At 39.3% G+C, this 23,679-nt stretch overlaps 1 protein-coding gene across 2 annotated transcripts; it reads left to right on the top strand.

Moving 5' to 3' along the window:
* The first annotated feature begins 809 nt into the window (after window positions 1-809).
* Window positions 810-18,733, top strand: PRMT9 (protein arginine methyltransferase 9). Of its 2 annotated transcripts, none has more exons than XM_063460093.1 (12): window positions 810-1,160; window positions 3,023-3,171; window positions 3,849-4,085; window positions 4,168-4,335; window positions 6,151-6,253; window positions 7,951-8,051; window positions 9,344-9,536; window positions 10,154-10,337; window positions 10,894-11,599; window positions 11,914-12,067; window positions 16,411-16,542; window positions 18,283-18,733. In XM_063460093.1, the coding sequence occupies exons 1-12, from the start codon at window positions 972-974 to the stop codon at window positions 18,502-18,504; spliced, it is 2,538 nt and encodes an 845-aa protein (XP_063316163.1). In that variant the 5' UTR covers window positions 810-971; the 3' UTR covers window positions 18,505-18,733. The 2 variants fall into 2 exon arrangements, with proteins under 2 accessions (XP_063316163.1, XP_063316165.1); XM_063460095.1 differs by having other exon boundaries at window positions 16,411-16,462; window positions 18,283-18,384.
* Window positions 18,734-23,679: the final 4,946 nt, after the last annotated feature.

Below are 23,679 nucleotides of genomic sequence, written 5' to 3'. Positions count from 1 at the left end.
AACTGGTAAAATTTTATTTGAAGAAAACTGTACTTTTGAGATAACTTTAATAAATGCAATCAAAATAATGATTGAATTCAAGCAACAGTTTTAGAAACAATTTGATAAACACCCCCACTAAGCCTAGAAAAGAGTCAACTTTAATACATAGGGCAGCCGGAGTGCCACATTATTATTATTATTGCCATTTATATAGCGCCAACAGATTCCAAAGCGCTTTACAATATTATGAGAGGGGATTTAACTATAAATAGGACAATTAAAAGAAAACTTTCAGGAATGATATGTTGAAGATTTCCCTGCTCAAACGAGCTTACAGTCTATATATATTGTTAGTTTTAAGTACTATACAGCCCTGTAAACTGAAGTTTGTATATACCTCATATATATATATATATATATATATATATGAGGTGTATATACAAACTTACAGCCCTGTAAACTGAAGTTTGTATATACCTCATATATATATATATATATATATATATATATATATATATATATATAAGGTATATACAAACTTCAGTTTACAGGGCTGTAAGTTTGTATATACCATATATATATATATACATATATATATATATATATATATATATATATATATATATATATATATATATATATATGAGGTATATACAAACTTCAGTTTAGTACTTAAAACTAACAAGCCGGCGTCACGTCACTTTTCTGCGCAGCATACTGTAGCTTTGCGTTCTAAAGACACCAGCTCTAAATCGTGTCTCCAGTGCTGAGCCCTGAGTAGCCGTGTGGCGGCCATGTTTCTGAAGTCGAGGTTTCACTTACGTTAGTAGACTTGTCTCCGAAATGATGGTTCGTGCAGTGGAGACACATAGGGAACGCTGTTTTATCGCTGTTTAGTACTCTGTCTGCAACCTATGTGTGCACGTTAAGATGCTGCAGGACGTTATACAGTATACTATAGCTAGCTGCTGTCTGACCGATTAGAAGAGATGAGTGAAGGGGGCAGCAGAGTCCCTCGCAGGGGGCGGAAGGCCGGCAGGGCTTCGGGCAGGAGGGAGCTGGTGGCCAGGTCTGTGCACAGTGCTCAGTTGTGCCTGGAGGAGCAGGATTACGGCACTGCCTATGCACACTTCCTGCTGGTGCTCAGCCTGGCACCTGAGCTGAAGGATGATTTTAAGGTGCTTAATAAGTGAAGTTACAAATGTCTGTTTCTAACTGGGGGTAATGTTGCATTGTAGTGTAATTCAATCATAGAAACACTCCAAGTACCATAACCACTACTGTACGCTGTTGTGGTTTAGATACCAAGAGTGCCCTGGTGTCCTTAATGTAAGTAGTCTAACTAATGGTTTTACAGCCTACTTGGGTGCGCCAGTCACTTTTTCCATTGGAAGCTCCTGCACAGAGTTTCTGTTGGCACCGTTAGCTAAGCCTAACCAAACATTGCCAACCTAGCTCAGAGTAGTAAGGGAGCTTCCAGCTCTCAATGGAGGAGTTGACAGGTAGTTCCCAGATAAGTTGTCAAACCATTAGAAAATGGTTTCGCTAGTTATGCTTGGGTGGTGGTGGAAGGATTGGGCATTGTCAGATTGCACAATGTCTCCATTGTATTCTTCTTGACATAGCCAAAGTAAGAGGAATAAAGAATCACTTTAGGTACATGAATAACACTATGTGAAGATTATCTATTAAAATTATTACTCCCCAATTAAATTGTAATTAATTAGTAATTTGTCAAACTAGTTTAGGTCTCTCTGTAGCTAAAAGCCAAGACAAGCCAACACATGGCCACGCATGTTGACTGAGTTCTCAAATGGTGTTTTCAGCCACAAGAGCATCAGTCACCTGACTCTGTCAGCGTTGCCCAGTCCAAGGAAGCCTCGGACATTCAGAGGAACTGAAGGGACAGAATGATGTAGCAACAGATGACAGAGTGATGGATTTATTTTTTTAATTTAAAGGAACACTATAGGGTCAGGAATACAAATGTATTCCTGACCCTAAAGTGTTAAAATCACCATTTAGGCTTTCGGTACACACTTTAGCCCCTTTAGAAAGAATTAAAATGTACCTTTTTTTCCCCCCAGCTCTCCGCAGGTGTGCAGGCGCTGGCCCTGACCTCGATTCGCCTCTTTGGGAGACATCATCAGAACTGAGGATCTCAGCCAATCCAATGCTTTGGATTTTCTAAGATCTCCAAAGGGGTATGGCGTGGCCAAACACCATCCTGGCAAATCAGATTCTGCTCATAGAGATGCATTGAATCAATACATCTCTATGAGGAAAGTTCAGCGTCACACTGAACGACGGTGCTGCACACTATGCAGCACTGCCCCAGGAAGCACCTCTAGCAGCCATCTGTGGAGTGGCCAGTGCAGTTATCCCTAGGCCTAGGCTGTAATGTAAACACTGCATTTTCTCTGAAAAGACAGTGTTTACAGCAAAAAGTCTGAAGGGACTTATAATACAGCAATAAGCTGTAGTTCTTGTGACTATAGTGTCCCTTTAGCCTTGTTTTGTTTTTAACTTGAAGTTATTTATTTCTCTCAAGTCTGTTTTTTTTTCCATACAGATTTTAAAATGAATGAAAGGCAGAAATATAAGAGTAACACATTTGTAATGCATAGAAATCTAAGAAAAGACAATTATAAGCATCAATATTATACAAAAGGGTCATATTAAACATAAAATTTTTAGCTGAATCAAAAGACTGTCAGCTTTGAAAATGTATTATTTCCCAAGAGGGGAATGAGGGTAAACATATTAATGCCTTCATTTCACACATCCAGATGTGCATAGCTCATTGCTGCAATATATTCAATGTATATTAAAAGGTCAGTGTATTGAGGGCTAGAAATATTCCCTAGCCATTCTCATGTGACAAATAATGAAATAAAACACTTTCACATATTATATGGGTTGATAACTTTTCTCTGTAGACAGGAAAACTTTTTTGCCCTTGCTGGTGCCTTTTGCACATCTAATGAAAGACTCTGTTACTTTTGTGATGTGCCAATATATTTTCTCTTTTGTTTAATAGGAAACCTTTCAGTATACACTTTTGAAATGGGCCGAAGAGTTGTATGCTATAAATCGAAGTCAAGATTTATTTAATTGCTATGAGCAAGCCTTGGAGCTCTTTCCTAGTGATGATGTAATTTGTAACAGCATGGGCGAGCAACTCTTCAGGTGAGATTTATGTAATTTAAATAATTGTTGGGGTGGATGGTGCATACTTGTTAGTTAATGTAGCAGTACTGTAAAGGGACACTATGTTCACCAGAACAACTACAGCTTAATGTAGTGGTTCCGGTGTCTATAGCCTGCAGGCTTTTCAATATTACCACCTCAGTGTTTACATTGGTGCCTAGTAACACTATTAGTGGCATTCACTCAGACAGCCACTAGAGGGGATTCCTGTGTCAGTACTGCACAGTGAGCAGCACTGGCATTCAGCATCTCCAGGCTCTGCATGGAGGCGTTGAACATTTGCCAGAAATGCATTGATTTTTAATGCATCTCTTTGAGGAGATACAGATTTGTGCAGCGCAGTGTTTTGCTGCTCATGCACAATCACCTCCCAGTGCTTTCCTCCTGGGATAGCGCTGGTTAGGCTGAGATCATCAAAATAGTTTATATTGGCCATGGAGGCGTGGCGCTGGCGAGACTGGCATGGCGCTGGCGAGACTGGCATAGCGTGGGTAAAAAGGTAAGTAAACTCACCTTTCAGAGTGTATTCATGACCCTTTAGTGTTACTTTAAGTATTAGAGCAAGAATGAGGAGTGGAGACCAAAGAATTGCATAAAGGTCAGAGGGAAAAAAATACTATTTACTGTTTTATTTTGTTTCCATCTAAACCTATTAGGCTGGGCTTTCGAGATGAAGCTGCCGCATATTTCTACAAAGCAGTGAAACTTAACCCAAATGCTGTAGATGCCAAAGAAAATTTCTATCGTGTGGCAAATTGGCTGGTCGAAAGGTGGCATTTTGTAATGCTTAATGACAAAAAGCGGAATCTGATGTATCAGAAAGCCATCCATAAAGCGATCCAGAAAGGATGTAAAACTGTGCTGGATATTGGAACTGGTACCGGAATCCTGAGGTTTCTTTATATTTTTACTCTTATACATTACTGTTATTGTAACATTAAGGCATCTAATTCATTCCTTTCTGCATATTTCCAGCATGTTTGCTAAACAGGCAGGAGCACTACATGTGTATGCTTGTGAGCTCTCAAAAACCATGTATGAACTTGCTTGTGAAGTGGTGACCGCAAATCAAATGGGAAATGGTATCAAGCTTCTGCACATGAAGTCCTATGATCTACAGATTCCTGATCACATTCCCGACAGGTACATATTGAAATACTATTGTGAAATAGACATGTCAATGCCCAAATATAAAATAATTAAAAAGCACTGTTTAGTAACTATATTCCACAAATGAGTTTGCAAAGCCTGCATTTGCAAACCCACAACTTCTAAATCAGCCCAGTCTTTGCAAGGCAGGTGCTCTGGGTAATTGTCTGCCTCTTGAGTTTAGCTCCACTGAGCACTATTGGTTGTTTTTTCTAAATTATAATGTATATCTAGTCATTTTTATATCTATTTATTTCTCCTCATCCCTATCTAGCAAGATTACAAGGGAGAGAGACTGTTTATATCCTATTTGATTACTTCTGTATCTATCTTAGATTTATTCTAGTTGGATTCAATTCAGCCTGAGGGTGATTACCTCACCTTGTATCTGCTCTCAATGGTCTGACGGCAGATCATTGGTATTGGTATTTAGCGATAAGTTTCTAATAAAGCTTTTCTATTTTTGGATATTCTGTATCTGTTACCTCACCACGTTCCCCCCCATACTTTCATTAAAGGACCACTATAGTGCCAGGAAAACATACTCTTTTTCCTAGCACTATAGAGCCCTGAGGGTGCCCCCACCCTCAGGGTCCCACTCCCATGGCGCTGTGGGGGGAGGAAGGGGTTAATCCTTTACCTTTTTTCCAGCGCCGGGCTCCCTCGGCGCTGGGACTCTCCTCCCTCTTCTGATGTCCCTGGCTGAATGCGCATGCGCGGCAAGAGCCGCGTGCGCATTCAGCCAGTCTCATAGGAAAGCATTCTCAATGCTTTTCTATGGACACTGGCATCTTTAGTGAGAAGCGCGGAAGCGCCTCTAGCGGCTGTCAATGAGACAGCCACTTGAGGCTGAAATAACCCATATGTAAACATAGTTGTTTCTCTGAAACTGCTATGTTTACAGCAAAAAGGGTTAAACCTAGCTGGACCTGGCACCCAGACTACTTCATTAAGCTGAAGTGGTCTGGGTGCCTATAGTGGTCCTTTAAGGTGGCATAGGAGTAGCCTTGTAAGGCTTGTATTTATTCATTCTTTCTTTGTTTATTTTTTTATTTTTTTTTAAGGTTAACCACTAGTTTATCTATGGTTATTAGCATTTATATTGTTTAACATCCAGGTGGCTATTCTCGAATGAGAAGTGCTATTTCTCTTTTTTATTTGTAATTAAAGGGTTAAGCCCTGGGACATCCCTGGAGTGTCCAACTGGTGTGCAGACTCAGTGGTCTGGTTGACTCAACGCTTGCTGGGTATATCTCTCCCCTGCTTCCTCTCTTCTGTTTGTTCTCTTAATGTATGCATATATGTAGTTTATTTTTAAAGATGACAAAATGTATAGCTGTTTATACTCTTGCAAGTGTCAAACCATTTTAGAATGGTTTGATACCTTACCTGTGCTCTCACTGTGTGTATTCATCCACCACCTCCTGTACATCTGGAAGCTCCTGTCACTGAAAAAACCCTGAAAAAGCCGTGCAGTGCCGTGCTCATTCTTTGAGAGCACTCAGCTGGCTCTCTCAGCCAGTTAGCTGGTGGAACTAATGGAATCCTGCAGGAGCTTCCGGCTCCAGGCTAGATGGAGATGGGCAGAGTGGGATGTCTTGGTTATGGTGCTTGAAATGCTTATTTAATTACTATCATGCAAACCAATCTTGAAATAAGTATTGGTTACGTTCTGCAAGCCTGGATTGTCACTTTAAGTAATACTAATTTGCATTCCCGAACTGTTCTTGTTTCAAACCCATTTCACTCGGTTTTAAAAAAAAAAAAAATCTATCCGCAAATTATTTACGTCTTTTGGTTTTCCTGCAGGGTTTCACTTGTGGTGACTGAGACTCTAGACGCTGGTTTATTTGGGGAAGGTATTATTGAAACTCTCATTCATGCCTGGAAAAATTTGCTTTTGCCACCAAAGGTTAGAAAAGTATATATTTTTTTGTTAAAAGTGTGTGTGTATATGCATCATGTGGAAATTCAGCTCTGGTGAGTGTGCAGCATGATCCCTCTGCTTGAGTGGAGTGGAGGAAAATTGAAATAAACATATTAAATGCCCACTGTTGGCGGCCACTTTAGGGAGCTTGAGATAAATAGGTGCGCCAGGGAAGTTCTTGTTTTCTAGTTGGTATAGTGTTCCTCAATTTGGCAGTAAGCTCTACCATGAATAAGATGCAGTTTATTTTTCTGAGCAAGTGATCTAAGTAATCCAAGATTTTGCAATACATCTTCATGCAGTGGTACAAAATCTGCGGGCTAATTTAAGGTCACACAGAGCTTACAGTGAGTGTGTTTATAGTCAATAGCGCCATTTTCGTGTCAAGGTCAAGACTTATTATCATGACATTGCCCATGTTCTTTAACAAAGTGCATAATGGGGCAAAGAGAAAATGTTATATATCCAGGTTTTTGTGACCAAGTGAAAAAACAAGACACTTCTTCCCGGAATCCTGTTTAATTTCTCCTCCCCTGCACCTCCTGAGTGTTGTCTGATGTTATAATTTATATATAAATTATATTATAATAACCGGTTTATATATGAATACCATTCTAGTGCTTAGTATGCCAGTGTAGGCAGGGCTCAAAATATTCACTTGCCATTAGCCACTGGTGAGTAAAAATTCACCTCTGGAGAATATTCTATAGACTTTTGAAGGCTTGCACTGGTAAGTAAGAACTTTTCATTTTTGACATTCTTTATTTAATGAATAAAATCACACATGTGAAAGCAGAAACAGCATGGTATGACATTGTAAAAAACAAAACAAAAAACAACTATTATTGTGGGAAGAGTAACAAATAAAATGAGACCTATGGTTTGTGAAGGGCACCTATGACGTGCATCATAGGCTGGTGAAATATGATTGCGGTACAATTGAGAGGTAAAAATTCCAGATGGTTAATTCCACTGAATAACATTTAAATTCTTGTCATAAAATGGAGCCCAAGCAATACGATGTCTAGCAAGAATAGATTCTGTGTAGTTATAAGGTGAATGGAAAACAGAAGAGAATAGTAGGACATGGTCAAGAGAAAAATAGATCTGAGGATAAGAAAGAAAAGGTGTACCAAAGAAGGGTGAGATGGGGTAGCATCACTCCCCCTAGCAAGCAGCCCCAGTGGTCTATAAGTCAGCAGACTTTAATATGTATTACATACTGCGACCCTTTACAGTCGGTTGGGAAGTCTTTTTTTTTCTTTTTTCTTCCAACTTTAAGTTTATTCAAAGTTTTGTACAATGTGAAAATTACAAGTGGAATTCAATAAGCAAGAAAGGGGGTGGGAGAATTCAGATTTTAATGTCAATCTATGCCCAAGCATCCAATTACTATCACTGTCTTAGACAATACTCCAGAATCACATTTTTCAGACTTTCGTAGTAGGAACCCCTGTAAAAAGTTAGCCCTTTATGGAGCCCTAGAGGCCGTTGCACCACTGCACCCCTATTGGAGTGTAAACAGAAATAAACCATAACAAAATATGAAACAAAGCTGTCTAGAAGCGCATAAATTGGAATTGTAGACATCCCTTATGTAATAGTACAGCAAATGTTTATTTATGAAAATGTTCTTTTTACAGTGTGCATTAATAGATTTTTTTTTTTTATCTAAATTTCAGCCTAGTGAAGCATACAGTGGTGTCTGCGGACAGGTAATCCCTGCTGGTGCTGTGGTCTATGGCATGGCAGTAGAGTGTCCAGAGATACGCAGGCATCATAGGTAGGTATCAACTCATCAGTTTTGCTTTTTGACTTTACACTTTCAAAGACATAACTTTTTGTTCTTAAATCCCAAATAGGCAACATTTACTTTCTCCTACACCATAAATAAAAGACATGGTCTGCCATGTGGATGATAGGAAAAAGGCGGTAGGTAGGAGATGATGAGACTGTGTTGGAATGAGAGAGGAAAATTAGAAGTGTATGAGGTTGATCTGATTGATAAGGGAAGGGAGACTGAATTAAGGCAAGGAATGTGTAATTAGGTGAGAATGTGTGAAATAGTGGAGGTATGGCAAATTAATGGAATGGGCAAGGCAACAGAGCGAGGATGTAAATAATGCACTGAAAACCTGCAATAATTATTTAAAAAAATTAAACATAAAAATATTGTGTGTCTGTCAACATTTATGCTCAAACCTAGTGAATCTAGCTTCCCTACAGGCACTTTGGCTGACAAAATATAGCTCGCCAATCTCTAGAAGTTGACAGCTGATGTAGGTCAACAAGGATTTATATCATGTATTGTTGGCCCTTTGTAGCGGTTTAAAGGGATACTCTAAGAATCAAAATCAGTTTAGCTTAATTAAACATTTTTAGTGTTTAGATTATGCCCCTGCAGTATCGCTGCTCGATTCTCTGTTTCATAAGAGTTAAATCTCTTTTGTTTCTGTTAATGCAGCCCTAGCCATACCTCCCCTGACCGTAACTCTCAAAGCCTGCATGGAAAAGTGGTTTCAATTTTGATCAGATGTGACAGCACAGTGTGTCTTACTTCAGAAATTTGTATCTCCTGCTCTGCTAATTGAACTTTAATCACACACTGGAGGTTCCTACAAGGTTTAGAAGACTATTAACAGAGCAGGTGGTAATCAATTCTAAAGAAAATGGACTTTGCAATCAAGGAAGTTTAAATATTAGATCTCTTTTTACAGGAAGTGTATAGGGAGAGTATGTAGGTCACAAAGAGGTGTGGTTAGGACCGCATAAACAAAGTAAAGTAACTCCTAAATGGCAGATAATTGATCAGTTAGACTGCAGGAGCATGATATATGCACCAAAACCACGTATTTAAACTAAAGTTGCTTGGTGAATGTAGTGTGCAGTTAATTAATTGAAATGCATATCTGAAATTACTGAGTTATCTAATAGGTGTTTTTGTTTTTAATTTCTTTCATAAATGTTGGTTTTTAAGTAGATACTCTGTAAAAGAAATCTTACATGATCATATATGAGGATAGGTCAGTATGTTTAATGGTGGGAAATGGCCTTAACAAAGCTTTCTTTTCACAGAGTAGGTGTGAAGGAGCTTGCAGGCGTTCATCTTGGGACTGGAGTACAGTTTTGGAGTCCAGTCCCTAGCAGCCATAGATCTGCTGACATAACCGAACCTTATGACACAGAGAAAATGAGCAGAGTTCCAGGAGGTTACAAGACGTTGAGTCAGCCTTTCCAGGCACTGACTGTAGATTTCAACAGTCTGCAGGTGAAAAATACAGGCTTTCTTTTTAAGCTTTGTCCGATTAGATGCTTTCACTTGCAAAGCAGTAGCAAATATTCGTGCATTTCCGAACATAATTAATTGTAAAGTAATACATAATAGAGCATATGCTGTTAAGGCACATGTAGAGTGTGTTTTTAAACATTGCTTATGGCGGCAAATAATGAGGAAATGACTAAGCCTTCACTATCCTCTATTAATTTTACCATGTTTTCTGGAAGGTGGGCTCTCCCATTGTTCTTCACCCCCCATTTTTATTTATTGAATCATTTTATCTCTGTATTTGGAACATCTTTCACAGGGTAGAATGAATTGAAATTTGTATCATCCTGCTGTAAAGTTGTCTCAATTCAAGATTGGTGTCTTAATGTAGATTACAGTGTCATCTGCTTACATGTTGCCAGCCATGGCTAAAATGGAACACAGAAGGGGCTGAGAATTGATCCTTAGGGAAATACACATGAAACTTTGAGTGGGTTTAAAATAATATTTAATCATTCAGTTCTCTTCACGTTACACTATGTTTTGCCCATCAGAAAGAAAGGATGGTTTTAATAAAATAAAAGTTTCTGCTTAAATGTTTGACTTCTCTTCCCTGCTAGGATTTAGAAAGCATTGCTGCTGGAAAAACATGCAGATTATCCATTCCTGTTTGTGAACAAGGCACGCTTGATTGCTTTATAACTTGGTTTGTCCTTCACCTGGACAATGAACACTGCCTGTCCACTGTACCCAATGAGGAGACCTGCTGGGAACAAGCAGTCTTTCCACTACAGAACCTCCCGAGTAAGCATGCTTAGTAGATGTGCATTTGTTTTCTGGAGCTCCGTGAGAATACACTTCTTCTGTTATTCTTGCTATCCAACAAGGCTTGTGATGGTTAACTGTGACACCAGAATGTTTCTGTGCTATGTCTCTCATGTTGCTCGGCCAGCCTTAAAGGGCTGTTTAGAAAAACACTGTGCTTGGTTATAGTACAGCACTATGGAATCTGATGGCACTATATAAATAAAAAATAATAATAGTAATCCTTGCTAGAGAGCACCCCATTCTATATGTGCAATGCTTTTATTGTAAAATGCTGCTAATACAGACACCATGCACCATGACCAGTTATAATCACTGATGTGGTCAGGTGCTTGTATAACCCTTTATGTTAGTAGTATGTTGGTTATACCCTGAAGTATGTAATAAACTGTATACACTATGATTGTATCATGCAAACCAATTATATTACCTTTTATGCATTCTTTCTTCTCTAATATGAAATAATACTTCATTATGTTTCTTACAGCATGCAAGGTGAATTGCTTGGGTTCATTTGTATGCTTTCTCTTAACAGATGGTGATTATGTCATCAAGCCAGGTGATACTATAGTAGTAGATATTTCCTGTCCAGATTGCTATTTGAGGTGTGATTTTGTCACAATATCCAGAGCTGGATGTCTTGCTGACGATGGTGGACATAGTAGTAAGCTGTCAGATAACATGATTCTGGGAAATGAGTCTGAGCTCTGTGATGCTTTGGCTAGCCTGCACACCACAACTCTAGAGGACAGTACACAGATGCAGTGCATCTTGGAAACCAATGAAATTGCATTAATTAACAATGTTCTGTATCATGAGCAGTTCAAGACTGCAATGAGCAAGGTCATTTCTTCATTCATATCAAGAGAGAATGGTTCTTCCTGGGTTAACATTAGCTCCCCACCAGATGATGCAGTTGCATATGCTGCTGTAGAACCTGTATATATTCTGGATGTGTCTGAAGGATTTTCAATTTTGCCTGTGGTTGCTGCACAGCTTGGACAAGTAAAGTCTTACAGTTCTGTTGAAAAGCTGCAACATCGTCTAACAATTGAGAGACTGTTAGAAACAAATGGACTTGCTAAGGACAGCCTGGAATTTTGGATGAGCAAGCTGGATGCAGATGATGAGCTATTGCAGAGACCAAAGTCTGACAAGTTGTGGAGTATAATAATTCTTGATGTTATTGATATCAGTGGTCTAATGAGACAAGAAGTAATGGAAAAAGCTGCTATAGCAAGGTAGGTGACCCATGTTTAATGTATGCCTCAGATTCAATTAATGTTTGTAAATTTGTTAAAGGATCTGCCTGGTCAGAGAGAGAGCTCCAGTGTAGACAGAGATAAATATTTAGAGTACATTTTCTGGTGCCAAATAATCCAATATATTTCACAGTGGGATGCTGACCTGGATTTATCAGTTCAATTTATACTGCCTTTAGAGACTGTAGTGCATGTACTGTTTCTCTTTTACAATCTGGCATCTGTATCAGTATCCAATTATAGATGTGATGCTTTCATTCTATGTACCTGATGATTTTGTCCTCACATTCTAGGTGTTTGTTGCAATCAGGAGGAAAGATCTTTCCACAGCGGATAGTAATGCGTGGCGTGTTGATAGAATCTCAGACGTTACTGCAGGAGAGCTTTGTGCAAGGCACAGATCCTACACTTGGTTTCCTCATAGCACCTTCTATTAATCAATTTAAGGTACCCAGCTTTCACTAAATGCAGCATTATATATAATAAATATTAATCTGATTTCTGAGCCATGAAATTATTTTTCCTTTAGGGTGACAATCATGTGGGGTTTTTTTGGTTGGTATTTTTGTTTTAGGTTTTTTGTTTTTTTTTTATGCATTTTTTTTATTGTGAATGTAAGATGCAAGTGAAATACATACAGTGTTTTAAATGAGCTATTGCAGTGACAACCGATAGTGGTACATCTTGGCAGTTGGATGTAGGAGATGGCATTCTTTTTAATTGTAGAATACAACAAAATAAAAAAAAATATACCCGTGCCTGCTTGTCTGTTCCCCTTCACCACGACCTAGCCACCCAATTGGTTGAGTTGAGATATTCGGGTAGAGTTAGTATAGTTAGGGAAGTCTGTAGATGGGGGGTAGAGGGAGGAGGGGGGTTAAGATGGCATTGAGTGAGTAGCAAAATGCCAATAATAGTTTTAAATGTGTAAAATAAAGTGATATTCCGGGCACTTAAGTAGATGGCAAAATAGCAGCGTTATTGGGGCAAACACATAGCAACGTTTCGACCCGACCGGATCTTTGTCAAGCTTGTTTAAAACAGGAAATTAAATAGAACAGAGCACAGAAGCAGACTTGTGGAGAGGGTTAGTATCTCTATCCACACAATCTCTACACCAGTGAGACACTCGAGGGGTGTCTCAGGGCTTAACCCCTTAGTGACCGAAGACGTACCAGGTACGTCCGACAAAAAATGGTTAACGACCTCGGATGTACCTGGTACGTCTGCGGCAAATTTGAGTGCTGGAAGCTTTAACGGTATTGCAGTGATGCCTCAATGTTGATGCATCCTGCAAAACCTCCCCTGACTGCCGGGCACGTAGCGACCCAGCAGTGAGGCAGAGCATCGAAAGCCATCAGGCAGGCTTCCAATGCTCTGCCTGTGTGCGGAGTGCCTCGAGGGGACAAGGCACCCAGTAAAAAAAAAAAAAAAAAAAAAAATATATATATATATATATATATATATATATATATATATATATATATATATATATATATAATGTATGTGTGTGTGTGTGTGTGACACATATATAATGTGTCCCCCCCCCCCGGACGTACCTAGTACGTCCGATGTACTCCTAATTACTTACCTGATCGCCACCGTTCCTTCTTCAGCGATCGGTCTTATATATATATATAACCCTGTAACGTTCAAATACACCCTAAAACCTGTACATAGGGGGGAACGGTTTTACTCGGTAGACCGCTGAACACAAATATTAGTGTTTCAAAACAGTAAAACATATTTGACAGTGAAGATTTTGTCAGTGAAAGTGACTTTTTTGCATTTTTCACACACAAACGGCACTTTCACTGATGATATCATTGTTGCGATATGTTTTACACCCTAATATTTGTGTTCAGCGAAGTCTCCCAAGTATAACAGTACCCCCCATGTTGCCCAGAAATGAGAATAACCTCCATGATGGCATACCATTTACAAAAGTAGACAACCTAAGGTATTGGCCAGTGTTTGTGACTAGGTGGCTACTAAAACAGACTGGATATACCCCATATTTAATACCCTGGGTTGTCTACTTTTAAAAAATAAATACATGTGAGATGTGATTCAGAGATTTATGACAGATAACAGTGTTACAATGTCACTATTGATAAATTTTAAAAAGATATATTTTGAAACCGCAATGTCCTACTTGTACTTATAGCCCTATAACTTGCAAAAGAAAAAAAAACTAAGAACATGTTAACATTGGGTATTTCTAAATTCAGGACAAAATTTAGAAACTATTTAGCATGAGTGTTGTTTTTTGGCGGTTGTAGATGCGTAACATATTTTGGGGGTCAAATTTAGAAAAAGTGTTTTTTTTTCCATATTTATAAAAAAAAATGTTTTATAGTAAATTATGATATAATCAAAATAATGGTATCTTTAGAAAGACCATATCAAGACGAGAAAATTTGTATTTTATATGTGTGAGTACAGTAAATGAGTAAGAGGAAAATTGCAGCTAAACACAAACACAGCAGAAATGTAAAAACCGCCCTGGTCCTTTAAGGTAAGAAAATTGAAAAACTGTCTGGTCACTAAGGGGTTAACCCTTCATAGAAAGAAAAGTGCACACCTCTCACAGACTGTGAAGGGATGCCTCCTGGAAATGGAGACCGTATCTATTTATAAGAACAAATTGATCTATACAGTTATACAAACGTGATTGGGGGGGGGGAAAAAAAGGTCAGAAATATATACTTTATTAAAATTGTCCAGTTACCACAATACAAAAAACTAACTTCACCCTTGCAAGTAGCATTAATAAAGGCAGAGAGGATTCTAAAACCATAATACTTCAAAAATCGTAGAAAGTATAAATAGATACGCATAAAAGATGAGGATATGCAGATGCAGCCTCTCTCCCTTGAAATCTAACTGGACTGGCGTTGGAGAATAGGAATGAAATAAATCATAATTCCAGCGAAATAATTAATTATGTCATTAGTCTTTGGACATGTAGATAAGTTTAAGCCTACTATCCTTATTCCAGACAATATGGCAAATAACTAAATTTAGTTTATTTGTGTATATAATCCTTGGTAAATAGACCATATCTTGGTTCCAAAGTTTAGAAACATGAATGACCGTAAAGCATGACATGTCACTCATTCAAAAGATTTTAAAAATAGATTCGTAATTGGGTACCAACACTTATAGATACATCTATATATGTGTGATTAAAAGGGTGTCCTACAACTATATGCGTGGATAATATTTATTAGATAGAAAAAAAAAGTATATAATTTTTTATGTATATTAATTAATCTTGATATATTCTTTATAGTAAAGCAGGTTTAGATTTTATATACATATATATATATATATATATATATATATATATATATATATATATATCTTTAAAAAAAATCTAAACCTGCTTTACTATGAAAATATATACAAGCTTAATATAATCATTATAAGTAGCATTTAAAATATACTTTAACATTTATATCTTTCTAAAAAACCATTCAATATTAAACTACATTCTTCTTACACTCTTTGTTTGAGTTAGCACATACTAGATTTTATAGCTCAAGATCTATTTGTTTACTGTCTTAGTTAAAGTTATAAATTAAATAAGACCATTGTCTAATAAGGCATTTGGGTGTCAATGAACAACTTGCTTTCTCAATGTCAGAAAAATGTTTAGTTTTTTGGTTTAAAGTAGCTACAAAAATGTTTATGGATACCATTTTATTAATAGTGACCTACAGTTTGTGTAATAGAAAAATATTAATATTTGGTATAATATATCTAATACTACCAAGAGCAGCTCCACAAATCACATAGGTTGAATAAAGGGCTTTGTAAACTAATTGCAGCTAGTTTTTAAGACATTCTCAGAGCAATCGCAAAGTTGTAATGGTGATCAGCGTAACCCTTTAATCGATTGTCCTACTTTTTCGGTACACAAGAAAGTCCCCAAAATTAAAAAAAGAAAACCAAAACAAAACTAAAGAATAGTGTCTCAGGCTGTCTGAGAAATGATAGTGTTTGGAATACATAGCAGTATTTCCAATACAATAGTGTCCCTGTACCCCATGGCAATTTAAAAGGTTTAAAAAAACAACAACTTTAAACGCTTACCTTATTCCAGCGTCGAGGGATCTTAGTCCTGGGTGCGTCTCTCTCTGATATTATCACGTGGGGGGTCCTAATGCGCATGCGTGGCAAACAGCACACACATATTTGGCCTTGCACATAGGGAAGCATTAGACCAATGCTTTTTTTATTGAGATTTGCAAGACACTGGACATCCTCATGCAAGTTCAGCATCGTTTAACTGAGTTAAACTCATTGAAACTGCAGCAAGTGTTTTCTCTAAAACTGCAGTGTTGTCAGCTGCAGGGTTAAGAGGACAGGGACAGTGCACCCAGACCACTTCAATGATATAAACTGGTTTAGATGCCTATAGAGTCCCTTTAACTAAGTAAAATAGATCAAAATACAATTTACAAAATACAAAATGTAGACACGCATGCTGCTCAGTGAGTCCCTTTAAATAAGAAAATGTAAAAAAATATTTGTAGTGCCCTTTCATGGTTTTTAATACAGCGTCTCCTATTAGAGGGAGCACAGATTGTCTCTGTAGCTGGTACTGTCTCCTGCTAATTTGTTTGAGGACCATACATTTGTAAAACTTACATTTTGTACAATACATTTGTAACAATACAGAGTCCAAAAGCTTAGTCTTTGGTAAAGTTCTATCTGTCCTTCTATTTATAATGCGTTTATCAATTTGATCAAAACAATGTGTGTTTATTTTTTTTTTTTTACAGGTTCCAGTTCATGTTTTCCTGAATTTGTCTACTCTTCCACATATTCCGTTAAGTGAGTCGATAGACCTCCTTCATCTGGAAATAATGAATCCTTATTCAAACCATTTAAACAACTCTAGTACTGAAATAAAAGTAAGATTACGTTTCCAGAAATTGTGAGCAGGAATTAGCCTGACCCTATTGGACTAGAGCTCTTATCATGCTATGGCTTGTTGTAGTTAAAATATTTAAGGGTGATGGGAATTGGCACCCAGACCACTCCAATGGGCAGTAGTGGTCTGGGTGCCTGGATTGTCCCTTTAACAAAATATGCACTTTTAGATATATAATTTCCCTTTGCTTGAACCCTAGCCTTAAAAAAAGGCATGTGATCTAAAAGAAGCCTATGGCTGAACTATGTATTATGGAGAAATAATGCCATCTTGGGGTTCTGGATACCTCACAATAAACCAAATCAAAGTGATTTATGAATGTCTCCAAAATATTATTGCAGTGGTATGTATCTTTTTATATTAAATTTTTTTAATTGGGTTAGGGCTATATCTCATAAATATCGTCTATACTGATCAGCCACAACATTAAAACTCAGCGGTGAAGTGAATAACATTGATTATATTGTTACAATACCACTGGTCAAGGGGTTTTTAGGCAGCAAGTGAACATGGGCTAGTGAAAAGATCTGAGTGACTTTGACAGGGGCTAAATAGTGATGACTAGATGACTGGGTCAGAGCATCTCCAAAATGGCAAGTCTTGTGGTCTGTTCCAAGTATGCCGTGGTTAATAACTTCCAAAAGTGGTTCAAGGAAGGACAACTGGCGAACCAGCATCAAGGTCATGGGTGCCCAAGGCTCATTGATAGGCGAAGGATAGGCCATCTGGTCTGAACACACAGAAGAGCTACTGTAGCCCAGATTGCTGAAAAACCTAATGCTGGCCATGATATAAAGGTGTCAGAACACAGTGCATCACAGTGCACACAGTTTGCTGTGTATGGGGCTGTAGAGCTGCAGACAAGTCAGAGTTCTCATAATGACCCCTGTACAATACCGAAAGCACTTTTAATTGGGACATGAGCATCAGTACTGGACCTTGGAGCACTGTAAGAAAACTTTTACATTTGTCCGAATCACATTTTCTTTTAGATCAGGAAGATGGCCAGGTTCATGTGCGTCATTTACCTGGAGTAGAGATAACAGCAGAATGCACTGGAAGAAAGCATACTGGTTTAGGCACTGTTATGCTATGGCCAATGTTCTGCTAGGTCCTGGCATTTATGTGGATGTTACTGTGACTCATACCAGCTACTTAAAGATTGTTGCAGACCACATACACCCCTTTATGGCGGCAATGGTGTTCGCTGATGACAGTGACCCCTTTCAGCAGGACAATGCACCCTGCCGCACTGGAAACATTTGTTCAGGAATGGTGTGAGGAACATGACAAAGAGTTCAAGGTGTTTCCTTGGCCTCAAAATCCTCCAGTTCTCGATTCTATTGAGCATCTGTGGGATATGCTAATCCTGATCCACTGAGCCCCACTTTGCAAATTACTGGACTGCTGCTCATGTCTTGGTGCCTGATACTACAGGACATGTTCAGTGGTCTTGTGAAGTCCATGCCTCGATGCATCAGAGCTGTTCTGGCAGCATGAGGGGGACCTACGCAATATTAGGTAGGTGGTTTTAATGTTGTGGAAGGGCAGTGCTGATAATTTAGAACTAGATTAAAAATTCCTGAATGTCTTTAATGTAATACAAATACACTCAGCATTGTACTTCTTGTTTAGAGAAAAGCCCTGCTCATAGGACATCTAGAGTTTAATGAATCTGCATTTACTCGGTCTAATTATGTTTTTTTATCTTTACTTTCAGGTGCAAATTCATAAATCTGGTCAAGTGACAGCTGTTCCTTTTTGGTACCATCTCTATCTTGATGAGGAGATTAGCATAGATACATCCAGTGAAAGTTCACATTGGAAGCAAGCCGCGTTTGTTTTAGACACCCCACTCCAAGTTGAAGTGGGAGAAGAACTTTTACTAAATGTGCACTTCCAAAATAGTAATGTCAGTATGACCTTAAATAAACTTCAGTAATGTGCACAAAGTTGCAGCCCTGCTTAGATAAAGATATTGTACCAGGCATCTCAAACTCTGGCCCCCCCCCCATATGTTGCTGAACTACAATTCCCTTGATCTTCTAGCAATCTATTGCATTCAATGAATTCCGGTAATTAAATTGTAGGTTATCAATATCTGGGTGAAGGGCAGTGTTTCAGATCTCTACTATATACATGTGTTAGTCTTGTTGCTGTTTGTATTTTATGTTTTATTGTATTTAAGTTGAAAAAAAAAAAATTATAATAATTTTTTTTTTTTCCAAGGGAGTTTCACTGAAGTCATACTCCTTGTTATCGGCATCTGACAATCATTAGCCATGTCATAATAATCTTGTATTCTACCTACTACTAGATCCCTGAGTCTTTTACGGTTTGGATACTAGACAAAAACAAATCACACTGGTACCTTTGTTACAATTAACAATTGGTTATGTTTTTCTTCTTCAATACACAACTGGGAGGTTAGAAAATCCAGACCTATGTGATAGAATGGATCATAAGTAATAAGTGTGTGAATTCAGTGGTTCAATGTAAATCCAAAAGTCAGACCTTTCTTTTTCTTTCTTTCTATTTACCAGGCAAAAAAGTGAAGAAACCCTTATAAAGATGTAGTTTCTTGACTGTGTAAACATTTTTAACCAATGTTAAAACTGCATTTAAATTCCATAACCACTACATCCCATGCATTACCTCTGTTAGGAATTTTTGTTTGTAGGAATACATCATAGACTGTTCCTTTAAACTAAGAGAACACTTTAGTGTTGGGAATACAAAGATGTATCCGTAAAACTAACATGTTTCTCTGCCTTGGGTTGCGGTCCACCTCCTCCAGTGTCACCCGATGGGGGGGACCTAAGGCCCATGCGCGGCAAGCACCAAGCATGCATTAGACTTTCCCCAAAGAAAAGCATTGCTTTGATGCTTTCTTATGGGGTTTTCTCTGACGCTAGACGTCCTCGAGCAGAGGCGGCTCTCTAATTAGGCGGTTTAGGCGGCTGCCTAAACCGCCTTAGGGCAGACTGTGTCGGGTCCTCAGTCAGTATCAGAGGACCAGACACCAGGAGGTGCCTGGCAGCTTGCTCTGTACAGTGCTGCAATCTGCAGAGCTGCAGACCATGTGTCTCGTGAGATCTGGCCATTTAGAGTGTTACCGCGGAGCTGCAGACGGGATATTATGGCCACGAGACCACCAGGGAGCTAAAAAAGGTATTTAATCCCTTACCATCAACCCCCCCCCACTCCCTCCTTCACACCATCATTTCTCCCTCACACCATTGTCACCCCCTCTCCCTCACACCATCGTCATTACCTCCCTCACACCATCACCCCCTTCACTCAGACATTCATCATGCCCTTCCCTCACAGTATTACCCCCCCTTCCTCACACCATTACCCCCCTTCCTCACACCATTACCCCCTCTCCCTCACACCATCGTCACCCCCTCTCCCTCACACCATCGTCACCCCCTCTCCCTCACACCATCGTCACCCCCTCTCCCTCACACCATCGTCACCCCCTCTCCCTCACACCATCGTCACCCCCTCCCCTAGACATTCATCATGCCCTTCCTCACACCATCATCCCTTATTCCACACCACCACCTCTCTCACCATCACCCCCTTCCTCACACCATCACCCCCCTCACATACAGTATCACACACAGTCACTATCTCTCATACACGCTGTCACCCCCTCACACACAGTCAAGCACCCCACGCAGTGTCACCAAGCTTACACTGCCAGCCAGATAGCTCACAATGCAGGGGCACAGCAAGCTTCTAAACAATGAATGCAGAGACTAACTCTCTGTATCCATATTGCAAGCCCACCTTTCAATATAGCGAGTGCTCCTTATACACACACAAGATGCAACACTATTTTTTTCACTTTGGGTGTAAGTGGGGCCTTATGTTTGAGTTTTGCCTAAGGCCTCGTAAAGTCTAGAGCCTCCCCTGGTGCAGAGCATTTCTCTAAAACTGCAATGTTGTAATTTCAGGGCTAATGGGGACTGGGAAATTGTACCCAATCCACTTCAATGAGATGAAGCCTATACTGTCCCTTTAACCATTCAAGGATGGAGGAAATTGTATAATTTCTGACCAAAACAAAACCTAGAATTTAAATTGAAAATTACCCATGGCATTCAATTTGCAAATGTAGACAACCTACGCTATTCTAAATGGTGTATGTCCAGTATTTTTTTAAATCATAAACCCTGGCCAAAGTTCGTGTTCATATATATATATTTTTTATTTTTCACACAAAAACTACACTTTCACTGAATATATCGTTACTGTACATTGTATAGCGCTAAAAAATCATATTTATGTTCAGCAATGTCTAAAAGGTATCCCCATGTACTGGGGGTTTGGAAAGTTACATGGTCAAAAATAGTGCTTGTGAATTAAATTCTCTTGTGTTTCTGCCTCGGTTGTCCGGAACGTCCCCCAGTATATAATATATATTTTCATTCTGAGTGTATTTTTATATAATTTGATTCCAATTTTTTTTTTTTTAAGTATTTATGTATAATAATTTTCTTATTAATTATAAGTTGGGGGATCTGCCTGACAACCCAGTGAATCTGCCTATTAAGCTGATCTGAGTCATGTGATCGCTGTGTCATCGCATGATGTGGATGGGCGGGATTTGCACGTCTTGTCGTTAACGGCTTAATTGTTGTCCATGGGGAGTGACTGGAGGAGCTTAATCATTCTGTTTGTGAGGCTGTGACCATGGCCGGAAAATATAAATAATGGCAAGTAGCAAGGGAGGTGGTATAATCATTAAGATTCAATAGACCTAAAGTAAGAAAAAAAAATAATCACTGTGCTGCTTTATGTATTGTTTTAGTTTGTTTTCAGGGTTAGTCACTAAAATTAGAATTTTCCGGAATTCAAAGAGTGCATCATTTACCTGGGGAAGAAATGGCAGGCAGGTTGCCATTTTTGTGGATGCTTCTTCGACACATACCACCTACCTAAGGATTGTTGCAGACCACATACACCCCTTCATGGCAATGGATGAAGCAAGGGCCTCTTTCAGCAGGACCATGCACCCTGTCACACTGCAAAGTGTTCAGGAATAGTTTGAGGAACATGACAAAGAGTTCAGGGTGTTGCCATGGCCTCCAAATTTGCCATATCACAATCCTATTGAGTATGTGTGGGATGTGCTGCTCGTGTTTTGGTGCCAGATACCACAGGACACATCCAGAGGTCTTGTGGAGTCCATGCATTGATGGATCAGAGCTATTTTGGCAGCTGAAGGGAACCACCATTATATAAGCCAGGACATTTCAATATTATGGCCGATTAGTGTATAAATAATAGAAATGTTGATATTCCTGTATTTATGTGATATATGATGAATTTAATGCATTTGGGGAGAATTTATGTTAGTGAACTTTAAATGGTAGAGACTTGGGAACAATTATAGATCACAAACTAGGCAACAGTATGCAATGTTGGTTGGCTGTTGCAAAAGCAAGTCAAAGCAAGTTCTGATTCACATGATTTAAATATAATTTGGCCCTGAATAGGGGGTGCAATTTTGGCATCAATTTTAAAGAAGGATATTGCAGAACTAGAAAAAATGAGCTACAAAACTAGTAAGGGAGATGGAAAACATTTGTTACATGGAAAGGCTAAAAAAAATAGATTGTTTCTTTAGTAAAAAAAAAAAAGAAAAGCATCTAAGAGGGTATATGATAGCACTATACAAATCTATACATGTTCAGTATAAACCGCGATGTACTAACCTGTACATTAGCAAGTATATACAACATACAAGAGGCCACCCATTGAGATTGGAAGAAAGGCGTTTTCGCTTACAGCAGAGGAAAGAGTTTATACATGTAAGAACAATACAGATGTGGAATTCTTTGGTTAACGAGGTAGTGTTATCAGATTCTATAGTTAATTTTTAAAAAGGCGCTGATGCCTTTTTGCATAAACAAAATATTCAAGGATATAATTGATATGTATGTAAACAGGTTTGTAGTGGAGGACTTTCTTCGCTGAATTGTTACTGAACTGGAACAAGGCGCTGAAACTTGAATATGTCTCTCCGCTCCCAGTAACTGTACGACACACAGTTCTGAGAGTACACAAACTTTTATTCAGGGACAAGTTCTTTCATAGCCAGACCCCCAGCCAGGGCCGGATTAACATAGGGGCAGATGGAGCTGCAGCTCCAGGCCCAGGCCCATGGAATAGGCCCACACTAATCTTAGGTTTGCCACCTGACTGATATTTTAAGGCACAGCCAGTATTTGAGGCTGTCTGGCCGTGATGGTATTGCAGTAATACCGGCGCACAAATTAAAATATTTTCCTCAGTAAAAACGGAGATTACTCTGCATTACCAGCGCCGGCCAGTAGGGGTCACTGTGTGTGGAGAGAGGCAGGGTTAGGAAGTTACAGCATCTCCCTGCCTCTCTCTACTCACTGATCCGCAGGGGAGCAGCTATACAGCACAGAGAGTCCAGACAGCAGCTCTGAGCCTGCAGAGACAGACTACAGCTCAGGTATGTGAAGGATGGGGGGAAAGGCAGCAGGGAGACATGGGGACACTGGGAAACATGGGAATGCTGAGACACATGGGGACACTGTGAGTCATAGGGAGACACAATGGGATACGGAGACACTAGGTACACAGTGTCTCCATGTCTCCCAGTGTCCCCATGGCTCCCAGTGTCTATGTCCCCATGTCTCTTAGTGTCCCCATGTCTTCCAGTGTCCCCAAATGTCTGTGTCCCCATGTCTCCCTGTGTCCACATGTCTCCCAGCCAGTCTTGGTGTCCCTATGTCTCCCAGCCAGTGTCCCTAGTGTCTCAGTTTCCCCATGTCTCCCAGTGTCTGTGTCCCCATGTCTCTGTGTCCCTAGTATCCCCATGTCTCCCAGTGTCCACAAATGTTTATGTCCACAAATGCCCCATGTCTCCTTGTGTCCCCAAGTGTCTGTGTCCCCATGCCTCCCAGCCAGTGTCTGTGTCCCAATGTGTCTACCTATGACAGTGTCCCCTAGTCTCCCAGTTTCCCTAGTGTCTTAGTTTCCCCAAATGTCGGTGTCCCCATGTCTCTGTGTCACTAGTGTCTGTGACCCCATTTCTCCCAGTGTTCCCATCTCTGTATCCATAAGTCCCCAAGTG

The sequence above is a fragment of the Pelobates fuscus genome, chromosome 6, assembly GCF_036172605.1.
Source record: "Pelobates fuscus isolate aPelFus1 chromosome 6, aPelFus1.pri, whole genome shotgun sequence".
In the NCBI taxonomy this organism is placed as follows: Eukaryota; Metazoa; Chordata; class Amphibia; order Anura; family Pelobatidae; genus Pelobates; species Pelobates fuscus.
Note: the sequence above shows the minus strand (reverse complement) of the source record. Positions and strands in the feature narration are given on the sequence as shown.

What these genes read in the sequence shown, in the direction of transcription:
- PRMT9 (XM_063460093.1), top strand. Translation starts at nt 972, where the DNA reads ATGAGTGAAGGGGGCAGCAGAGTCCCTCGCAGGGGGCGGAAGGCCGGC. An exon ending in AGCTGAAGGATGATTTTAAG is followed by an intron (nt 1,161 to 3,022) that starts GTGCTTAATAAG and finishes TTTGTTTAATAG; the next exon opens with GAAACCTTTCAGTATACACT. An exon ending in TCCACTACAGAACCTCCCGA is followed by an intron (nt 10,338 to 10,893) that starts GTAAGCATGCTT and finishes TTCTCTTAACAG; the next exon opens with ATGGTGATTATGTCATCAAG.